The sequence below is a fragment of the Chenopodium album genome, chromosome 2, assembly GCF_948465745.1.
Source record: "Chenopodium album chromosome 2, dcCheAlbu1.1, whole genome shotgun sequence".
In the NCBI taxonomy this organism is placed as follows: Eukaryota; Viridiplantae; Streptophyta; class Magnoliopsida; order Caryophyllales; family Amaranthaceae; genus Chenopodium; species Chenopodium album.
The window spans coordinates 3,444,654-3,455,844 of record NC_137835.1 but is presented as its reverse complement, the minus strand read 5'-3'; the positions used below and the strand labels follow the sequence as shown (position 1 = coordinate 3,455,844).

Here is an 11,191-nt window from a genome sequence, read left to right as displayed (position 1 = left end):
TTATTGATTAAAATTGAATATTAACTTAGCCGATGATTGATCACATTGTTTTATGTAGGAACATATTTTTTTTTAAGAGAAATGAAACTTTTAACTAAGGATATAAAGAGTATTAAAGTTATATCATGATTATTTGAGAACAAGAAGATCTCACCTGTAACCGTCAAATATTGACTGAAAAAAAGATAAATAGTTAACATATCACTATATCCGGACACTAAGCTACTCTTAAATTTTACTCTAATAGATAAATCTTTCAAACCGTACATAGTTACATTAATTACATTTTATATATGATCAAATCCTTTCCTATTAATAGGTTACCGCGTATCTGTGGGCGGTGTAAAAAAATTATTTAAATGTGTCAAATATCAATTGTACTTGTATATAATTGCAACCACATATCCTCAGGTTTGCCCACCTTAATCCCATTTCTTTATTAAAAGAATCCAGATATCTTGGGAGCTCCCTCACAGGGCCAACTCCCCCCATTTTATTTTCTCTCTCCTCATCACTACTGATTCCTCACACAACACTCAAGAACAGAAGCAAATACGTCTCAAATTAAATTATTTGTTGTCAAAAATATTATCTTTGTTCTTAATTTCAACTGATTTTAGTCACATTGAAATTGACCCATCAACAAGATTCATACTTTATTTATTTATGATACCTGGGAAATTAGATCTTCTTAATTCTTAATTAATGGAGCTCAATATGCTTGAAGCTAAATTTCTCTCTCTTCCTAAAGATGTTGGTTTCAGAACTTCTTCATACCCCACTTCCCTTTTTGGGATACATTCATATCCAAAGTCTAATTCTTCTAAAGGTATAATTTTTTCTTATTTTATTCTCTCTAATTTTCTATTTTTGATTTGGGATTTAAGGTGCATTACATTTTTTTTAAGGTTGTTTTGATTTGATTTTTTAATTTTAATTTTATGAACAGAGCACAAAAAACAGAGTATCCTCTGCTTTAAATTTATCCAAATCATGAGAATGATGATATAAATCCGTATAAGTCAACTTAGTAAATTTTTAATTTTTGTATGATTAATGTGGTATGTCATTTTATGATGTTGAGTTTAATAATGAAGGGTTTGATTTAATTTTGTGGTTAATGTGTTTTATGCAGTAATTTGTTCAAGGGTATCAAATTCAGCCACTAGTAATAAAGTAGCAACTTCAACATTATTGTTCCAAAGTAAGATTAATGGGATAAATGAAGCAATTTCAAGAACTTTGGATTATTTTGATGATGAGTATGGAGGAGTTATTGTTAACTCAGATAAATTACCCTCTAATCCAAATGTGTTTGCTTCTCTGCTTCAATCTTCACTTTCTCAATGGATAACTAAGGTAAATTACTTCCATTTTCTGTTGATTTCTTGGAAAATCATCAAATTGATGCTAAACAAGGTTTTGATGTTTTTAGGGAAAGAAAGGGGTTTGGCTTAAATTGCCATCAAAATATTCAGAGCTAGTACCAATTGCAATAAAGGTGAATCTTAAAACCCCTTTATACTTCAATTTGCTTTTAAATCGAGATAATTGTTACTTTGTACATTATTAGTTCAAATTACACTATCAACCCGACTATGTGGTTTGTTTTTGTTAGTTTTGGGGTATTCAGTTAAATATTTTAGATAATATTCCCTCTTTTCATAAAGAAATAATTGGTGATATTTGTAAATTGTAGCAAACTTTTTAAGCTGGACTGATTGTTTTTTCACAGTATAGCTTAATACTGTGATAAATGGTCAAATATTACAAACTTTAACAGCATCATATATTAAAATTATGTTGGAGCAGAGGGACTTATTGCTAGTTTGGTACCTATAAATTATGTAGGAAGGGTTTCAATATCATCACGCAGAAAGCGGTTATGTAATGCTAACCTATTGGATTCCGGAAGGGCCTTGTATGCTACCGGCCAATGCCTCACACCAAGTAGGGGTTGGAGGATTTGTCATCAATGACAAAAATGAGGTGCTATTTCCTTGCAATTTGGTGTATTTACATCTCAGGATAAGTGAAAATCATCCTAAAAATCGTCGTTTATTGATGAATTATAGGTGCTTGTGGTGCAAGAGAAGTATTGTGCTCCACCCTTTGTTGGCTTTTGGAAAATTCCTACTGGTTTCATTCACGAGGTATTCGATATTTTCTGTGGCTCAATCAATTTCAGCCTATGTTCCAAACAAAGTCTATGTAGACTTAATACTTTGTTTTCTAGTAGCTGATGTTGTTTCTGATTTTTGTTTGTTGATTAGTCCGAAGAGATATACACTGGAGCTGTTAGAGAAGTCCAGGAAGAAACTGGGGTGAGCTGAAACTTCCTTTGGCCTATGATTTGTTTAGTCCATTCATTAAAAAGTTTTGAATTTTGTTGTTTATTGCTGTCAGTTTACAAAATTAACATAATTAGTATCTGGCTAAACTTATTAATTTGTATAACTTATGAAATCTCATTAGAAAGTGAGAATTTGAAATGATGTCGAGCATGTTATGTTAGCATGATCCAGTGTCTGCAATGCATAGATGTTGATTTTGTCTTGTTGAATGTTTGCAGATCGATACTGAATTCGTAGAAGTAATTGCTTTCAGGTAACTAAACTCGGTCCATGTCATAATTGAGCTTTGTTTTAGTCCCTTTTAGAGACTAATGAGGGGTAGTGAACTTGCAAGATATTCCTTAGCAACTTCAAATTTTTAATTCAAGTAGCACAACAAATATGCATTATTCAATTTACTTGCAGTTTATATGAAATTTCCATTGTGATGAGGGGTTACAGGCTTACAGCTTAAGTTTATGTCAGAAAAATCTAAATATGAAACTTAATTTTCAGGCATGCTCAGAACATGGCTTTTGAAAAATCAGATTTGTTCTTCATTTGTATGCTAAAGCCTCTTTCGTCTGAAATCAAGGTTGATGATCACGAAATTATAGCTGCAAAGGTATGCACATTACTGGACTAGAGTTATTATATGTTAAAGCATTACACTTTGGCCTTTTCAACAATCAAACAAGTATTGGCCTTTTCGACAATCAAACAAGTGTTAACTTTCCAATTTCTTATCTTTTACCTTATATGCAGTGGATGCCTGTGGTAGAATTTGTAAAGCAACCATGGATCCAAGAAGACAGCATGCTTAAAAAAGTGACAGACATATTCATCGCGAGGATGGGGAAGAAATACTGTGGACTATTCGCGCATCACTTGATCTCCAAGTTTGATGATCGATCATCCACCTTATACTACAATGTCGTCAACACTCGGGGCTCCAACTGCATTGGAGCATAAGTTTAAGGCCACGTATTACATAAAGTTCACTTGATCATCATAATGAAATGTCTCAATTTCCACACTATAGTAAGGTAGAGACATGTAATAGATGTGAATCATGTGACCTGTTGAGTTTGGCTAGACATGTATGTAAGGATATCGATCGTTCAGGTATGTAAATATCCATTTGGATATTTACAAGGTGGATATTATTAGATGGACATATACATTATGATGGATGTAGATATATCATTTGTACTATTGTATATATAAATTGACTAGTTTGTTTGCTACTCAACTGATCTTTTCTGCTTTTTCTTGATCATTAGGTCTTTTTTTAGCTAGTCTTGTTTGAATCTGTTATAGATATTTTGTAGTTTAAGACTTCAGTTTGCCACAAGTTGAACTATCCTTCCCAACTCAACTACTGGAGAAACTGATATGTTTACTTGATATGTACATAAACGTTGAATTTACTGGTTCGATCTGATCCCTATTCTTCGAAGTAGCTGAATTAGATGGGAGTTGATCAGCAATGGCTTGATCTTGATTTTTCTAGGTTTGGGTTGAGTTTTCGGACTTGATTATCAAGAATTGTGACTAGGGAAATGAATTGATTATAACTGAAGAGACTATATATACTAGTAAGTGTTTGAAGTATCAATAGACATGGTCAATTTGATGTTCATGAGAGTCTTGACTTGGTTTGAACATGACCTATATTACCAGTACAATAAATTATATATGATGTATCATTGGACAATCAGACATGACCATGACTTAACTTGAATAATTATAACCTATAATGCATTAATGCAAATATGCAAAACAATCACATTCAATGTTTACTCACCCTAATTAGATAACACTCTTCCAAATCTTAAAGGCAATTTTTTTATTTTTTTTTGTAAGTAAGGAGGATTTCTTTGCAAGTAGGGGGAAAATTGGGAACCCTACTTGGTTGGGGGTGAGAATCGAACCGTTCTCACATGGGGTGGAAGGAGAGCCTCCAACCAACTAGGCTAACCTTGATTCTCATACTGTATTAGTTGTGATTACTAAAAAGTGAAGATCAATGCAATAGATACAGAGGTAAGAGAAACTGTCTTCGTTCGATTCGGCCGAAGAAAGCCGAGACATTACACTTCTTTAAATACAAAAATCAAATTTCACAAAAAGAAGTGATTAATTTAAAAATAATTCAAGTTTAAAATGGATTATAAATCATGTGAAATGAATAAGGCTTCGGATTACAAATCATGTGAAGTGAACAAGACTGAAACGAAATTTGAAATAGTGGTGTGTCGTGCCAATGTCCTTTGTTGCATAAGCCTTTACCGACACAAAATGGTTTACTTGTAATCCTTGTATAACTTGGCGAAAAGTTATAAAGTAATACTCGTTAAAAAAAAATAAAAATAAAAAAAATCTATCTACATTCTCCACCTTCTCTTCCGATCTTCAGCCACCCTCCCGCCACCTCTCCCTTCCAAATTCCCCGCATTTTTCTCTTCAATTTTTCATTTTCAACAATAATTTAGCTTCTTTATTACACTCTAATTTCTAGGGTTTTTCTCTCTCCTATATCCTCCGATCTACTCATCTTCTTTCGCATCATTCATCAATTCTTCATGAAATTGAGGTAATTTTATTCTATTTTTGGTATTTAATTGTCTTCCAAATTTCTGTTTTTTTTTTTGTAATTTTTTATTTTGAATTTTTGGCGCAGATGTTTGATTAGAAATTGAAGAAAAATTGGGGAGGAATTAGGTGGGAGGGGATCAAATGGGGTTTAGTTTGAGGAGTTGGAGTGGGAGAAAGGAGCAAAATGAAGGGGAGAAAGAACGAACAGCTGTATATTTGAATGTATATGATCTAACCCCTGTTAATGATTATTTATACTGGGTTGGTCTTGGTGTTTTTCACTCAGGAATCGAAGGTATATTATCTTACTTATATTTGTAATTATGCTATTTTATTTGATATATTATAAAGTTTTTAGTATAATTGGGTTTAAGTTACTGTTTGGACTGTGATTATTGGTATTGTGCCTTTGAATTTACTTTCTTGTTATGATTCTTATGAACTGTAGTTAGGTAACATATCTTTGAGGTGTTAGTTAAATGGTTAATGATGGTTTGGGTTTTGTCCGTTCGTCGTCGTTTGGTGATCTCTTTGTGAAGTGTGATCATACTCGCGCTGTCGGATTTCTGAATCACTTATGATGAAGGATATGAGATCCTTTAAGTGAAAGACCCTTGATAGTATTTGTTTAAGTAAGAATATCATGAGAAATCTAATTGTATATCTTTACTTTTTGGTTGTTGTTCCCTTGTACTCATCATTGGATGTAGGTAAGGATATCCTAAGAAATCTAATTGTGTTTCTTTATTTTTTCTGAGATTCTTTTCTGATTGTCATGAAATTATATACTTTGTTTATTTCTAGTTAGTACTGCGAATGATTTCCGTTCTAGAAATATAAATGTGTAATACCTCTGATTGTCTTGAATTTTCATGATTTTCAATCTGAATTGATGTTCTGTCCTCCTAATTGTTCGAAAATCTGGCAAGGATATGTTCAGAGGAAAATTTTTGTGAGATAGATGATATTTATGCAATCGCATAGTTTCAAAACAGATAACCATGGAAGAAATTTTAAAGTTTAGCTTGATTGTACCTGATAAGAATTACATCACAAATAGGGAGCTTAAGTAACAAATGTTCTATATACAATAGAAGTCTATTACATAATGTTTTAGCTGCAAATCTGCAATGAACTGTTAAAAGGGAATTTGATAATTAATGTGTGGCTAAAGTATGATTGGCATGCAAGCTTTAATAATTTAACAGCTGATTCTGCCACTCCAACACCTTGGCTTGCTAGTCACTTCTTTTGAAATCTTCCTAATCATGTGCTTCTACTAGCTTAGATCTTAGTCTTTGAGATGGTGGCTAATAAAGTTTCCCGTGATTAAGTTGTATAGGCTAATAACTTGTTTTGCCAAATGGTTTTTATTTTTTGGTGCCTTTTGTTGCTCAAATTTTTATTTTCAACAAATTTATGGTGTAATTGGCATTCAGAGCCTTAGAAATGGAATTAATATAATTAGACCAATGGACCAACTTTTTAGGAAAAGCAGTGTTTAAGTGTCCAATGCTTTTTATGAACTTTTATTTATTTGCATCTGTTGTAAGCTCATATCTTTATCTGTTTCACTGTTTATTTCATTTTGTTCAGCATGCAATCAACAAGTCCCTTTAAATCAGATCCATAGTTCAAAAAATGAATTAAGAATATACTTCCTGTGTTCTTTTTTAGACGACATGTTTCTTTTATCTTGTATGCCAACACACAAATTCAATATTTAATATCTTTAATTACGAACAAGTAAAAATTATAAAAATTCAATATTCTAAAAATGTACATTGACACAATTTAAACAAGATTCCATGTGATTATGTTTTTTTAGTTTTAATCATAAGTTCATGACCTATATATTACAAAAGATAGTCAAAGTAGAATTTGTGAATAGTATCCAAAGTCAAAACGTGTCAACTAAAAAAGAATGTAGGAAGTATGTTGTCTTGGAGTGATTTGGTAGAATTTCTATCTTTTGTTTGATGTTTTTAAAATACGTGGATGACTAGATTGGCAAGCAACATACTGATAAAATTTCCCGAAGTGCTGGCTTAATGTCACTTGATGTTTTCATTGACCTTTATTAAAGGAATATCTTTTCACATAGGAGATGACTTCCTGATTTTGTTTAAACAACACTAGATATTCTAAAGTTCTTTCCTAATCTGACTTGCTGTTTTATAATCTGATAGTACAATCTCTTTTTTGGTCAAGGCAGAGTTGATCAAATTCATGGGCAAGGAATAAGATTAATTTTCTTGAAAGAATGAAGAATAGAGTTACTCAGACTGTGCTTTCTAGTGATGAATTGGTCACTTAATTGACTGAAGTATCATAGATGTGCTTTCTATTCTGTTATCGTAGTGAGATTCAGCTTTTTGAAGCAATGGCTAGTTAAGTTATTTGAGGAACTTTTCTGGTTTAGAAATGTAAGCTATCATGGTAATGCTGTGCAGTGTATAATAGGGCTCAAAGCACACCAAGGCGTTTCAGAGTTCCCTGCGCCTAAGAGGCGCGCCTCATTGAAGTGAGGTTCATATAATAAACTATAATATTACTTCTGAAAAAAATCTTTGTGCACCTCAGGGGGTGTGCCTTAAGCTGCACCTCATCAAAATTGCCTCGCCTAGACCACAAAAGGTGCATGACCCCTAACACCGGGCTCCTCAGCATTTAGGTGCGCCTTTTCAAACGCTGAAGTAATAAGGTGTTTACTGTGATGTATTACACTACTTAATGTTTGAATAGTTCAAAGAGAATAGTAGAAATTCATTGTATTATATTATTTTCCCTAGATTTTAGTATATCTTAATTAATACCCAAAGCTGTTAACAGTCTGCTGAAATTAATACTGGTAGAACAAAATGTTATATCCTCTCTCTCTCTCTCTCTCTCTGCCCCCCTCTTTTTTTTTTTTTTTTTTTATTTTTTTATTTTTTTTTTTGCAAGAGCGCTGCACCATTCCATTTTATACACTATGCTTTAACATAGAGGCAACTTTGGTAATGATATGAATTTTATTTATACAAGGCTTACTGTGAATTTTATCTAAGGCAACATGGATGAAGAGTAACTTGCCTTTGATGAGGTCAGGTTGTAAATATGTAGGCAGTTTCTTATGCTCAGACTCGTCAGAGGACTGAGTGAGATAATGTAATCGATTAGACTAGGTGGGAGGGGTATTATTGATAAGAGTATGTTAGTTGGTTTGGATAAGCTTGATAAAGAAGGCAGTGAGTTTGTTAGAGGTGAGAATGAGTAGAAAGTTAGAAAATGCCTATATACAGATATCAGTGAGTGGGAAATTAAGCAGAAAACTGTGATTGAATTTAGTTTTGTTTGATTTGCTTTTAGTGGGAGTGTCCAGCCACTTGAAACTTGAATGTATTGAGATTCTAAACAGGAAAATAAACAGAAAATTGTGATTGAATTTCTGTTTATTTTGATTAGCTTTTAGTGGGAGTGTCCAGCTCTCGAAAGTGGGATTGTAAACTTCATTTGATATTTTGATGACTTTATTGCATCAAATTACAATCTACTATCAATCTTTCTCAAAATCTCTTCTCCTCCTCCCATTATCAATAAGTTTATAGGACAAAGCCTCTCTGGTAAATAGTGAGGATAATACACAAATTGTGGTAGTTGTTAAGCTTGCAGGCAAGATGCTAAAACAGTTCCTGCATAAGTTGACTTCTTGATGGTTATTTAGGGAGAGATAAACTGGAATTTGGAGTATAGTTTTATTGTGAGGAAACTGGATTTTCCAAAGCTAATTGCTAAGCTGTGTAAAGGAGAACTGGTTTATTTGGTGTTTTCTAACATCTGGTATGGATCACTGTATAGGTGAGAGTAGCCTAAAGTTTTTTGCTACTTCATCATTTATAATGATCTAGAAATTTATTTGTGGTTAGGTATAGATGTATAGTGTCTTGTCTGGTTTAGGTGGAACCGTGGAATCTGGTGTCTTTGGCAATTGTACATATCTATTTTTTTTGGACCTGTGAATCATTTCTTCTGAGATGGTATGTTATATGCTGAATTGTTATCTTTTTCTATACATGGATGCTAATGTAAAGCTTGAACGCAGTACATGGCATGGAGTACGGTTATGGAGCTCATGAGTATCCTACTAGTGGTGTGTTTGAGGTGGAACCAAGGAGCTGCCCTGGATTTATATTCAGAAAAGCTATACCTCTCGGCAGCACAGACATGTCACGTACAGAATTTTGATCGTTCATGCAGGGCCTTGCCTCAAAGTATCATGGGGACGCATATCACTTGATTGCCAAAAACTGTAACCATTTTACTGATGAGGTCTGTTTGCATCTCACTGGGAGATCTATTCCTGGATGGATTAATCGACTCGCTCGTGTAGGTATGTAACCTTTTACCTGCCCTATGCATTACCTTAAAGGCCGTAAACAATATGCGCAGCAAGGTCCTAGAATATATTTCTTCTGAATTCTGTTTCAAAATAATTGCAAGTTTGCAATACTTTAGTATTCTAATTTTGTCCACATAATTTTACTAGTTTATTGAAAGCAAATGTCATCAAAGAATGTTTTTGAATTTGTTCCATTGTTTTATTTTCATTGTATCAACTTTTTATATATGTTTTAGTTTTTTACTAATCAAAGATATATATTGTCAAACATGCTAGTCAAAAAACGTTGCAATAATTTGAAATAAAGGAAGTATGAAGTACCGTCCTTCAAATAACATAGGCTCTGAAAATTAAGCGATAGTTGTATGGATTCAATATTATCAATTTCATTTAAAAAATCTATAGTTTTTCCTTTGTCTAAAACAATTCTCCTTAAGCTGCAGGTTCGTACTTCAATTGCCTGTTGCCTGAAAATATTCAAATAGCAGCTGTTCAGCAGCATCCCGATCACATTGCATGCTCAGGTAAAGCGCTCAGATTCTTATGATTCAGGCCCATATTCTATTGAATTTAGGGATACATAACCAATATAACCAAAATTTGATGTGGTAGAAATCTAATTGATTAACATTATGCTTCGTAGTAGCTAATTGATCAAGAATGACATAATTGTTTGAAAGAATTTGATTTATTGACTTACATGCAGTCAACCTTTGGCTTTGATATTTATTAATTTTGATGCATACGAAGTATATATTAATGCCGACAAATATACCAATTACCAATGAGTTTAAATTTTGTGGTGGCTTCTTAGATAGTGGATAAGTCTCTAAATGAGTTAAGTGATAATACTTGATGTCAATTGATGTTATGCTTCTAGATGCATTCTAATTTCCTGTCTTGCTGTTTAGTTTAGACTATTTTGTTTTACTTAAACTGATTTGGATTGTGTATCATCAGAGAATGGATCAGGCTCTCCTTCGTCATCTGCATCGATTGCCAGTGAAGAGGAGATGGATGATCCTGAACATCATTTGCTGACTACTCCTTCAGCAGACATAGCATTTTTGCAGGCGAAACCAGTTAGAATCACCAGAGAGATGGTGTAGATTTTTTGTCCCCCTTTATTCACCCTCCATTTCAAAAAAATGTCTTGGGTGTTATAGGTTGTATAATTAATTTACACTCGCAAATGTACCATAATGAACATATATAAACTCATTTGATTGTTTGTGTAACCTCGTAAGATAATGTGCTATATGCTACGAGGATGACGGTGTTCTTCATACCTTCCGCATCTCCATCTAAAATTCTAAATAGGTTACTAGCAAAACTCCCATTGTAAAATATCCTTGTACTCTAGCTTATGGAATCAAAAGTTTGTAAAGAATACATGAATGATAAAAAATCTTTACAAAGCATTGATATACTGGGAAAAATAAACTAGTATATCCAATTAGAGCTGTCAAAAGTTGACCTGACCCGAAATACCGATTTAAACCCGAGTATTAACTGACCTATCTGAACCTAAAAAATAGTGACCCAAACCCGACCTGAAACCAACCCTAGACCTGAGTTGACCCGAGTATGTGAGACCCGAATCCAAACATGAACTGACCTAGAGATGACCCGACCCGAATGTAACCTGTAAATTATTGACCTGAACCGTACCCGACTTGAACTGAAATTGACCCTAACCCGTTTTAACCCGTCAAAACCCGAATTTAACCCGACTTGTTACTAACCTGGCCTGAATTCAACCCGACCCGTTCCTAACCCGACCCGAAATTAACCTAACTTGTTACAAACCCTACGCGAAATCAACCCGACTTGTTATTGACCTGACCCAAATTCAACCCGACTTGTTATTGACCCGACC

The 11,191-nt window shown here is 33.5% G+C and overlaps 1 protein-coding gene and 1 pseudogene across 2 annotated transcripts; both read left to right on the top strand.

Annotated features, from left to right (window-relative positions):
• The first annotated feature begins 419 nt into the window (after positions 1–419).
• LOC145579901 (nudix hydrolase 8-like) lies at positions 420–3,580 on the top strand. Its single transcript, XM_081637199.1, has 9 exons — positions 420–829; positions 1,136–1,359; positions 1,436–1,501; positions 1,852–1,989; positions 2,076–2,153; positions 2,274–2,324; positions 2,573–2,607; positions 2,850–2,958; positions 3,099–3,580. Exons 1-9 carry the CDS (start codon positions 706–708, stop codon positions 3,303–3,305), a joined length of 1,032 nt encoding a protein of 343 aa, XP_081493325.1. The 5' UTR covers positions 420–705; the 3' UTR covers positions 3,306–3,580.
• Positions 3,581–4,935: 1,355 nt separating this feature from the next.
• Positions 4,936–10,598, top strand: LOC145579893 (deSI-like protein At4g17486; annotated as a pseudogene). Its single transcript, XR_014099243.1, has 4 exons — positions 4,936–5,226; positions 9,016–9,303; positions 9,750–9,836; positions 10,273–10,598. The product of XR_014099243.1 is annotated as a deSI-like protein At4g17486 (transcript).
• The last annotated feature ends 593 nt before the right edge of the window (positions 10,599–11,191 follow it).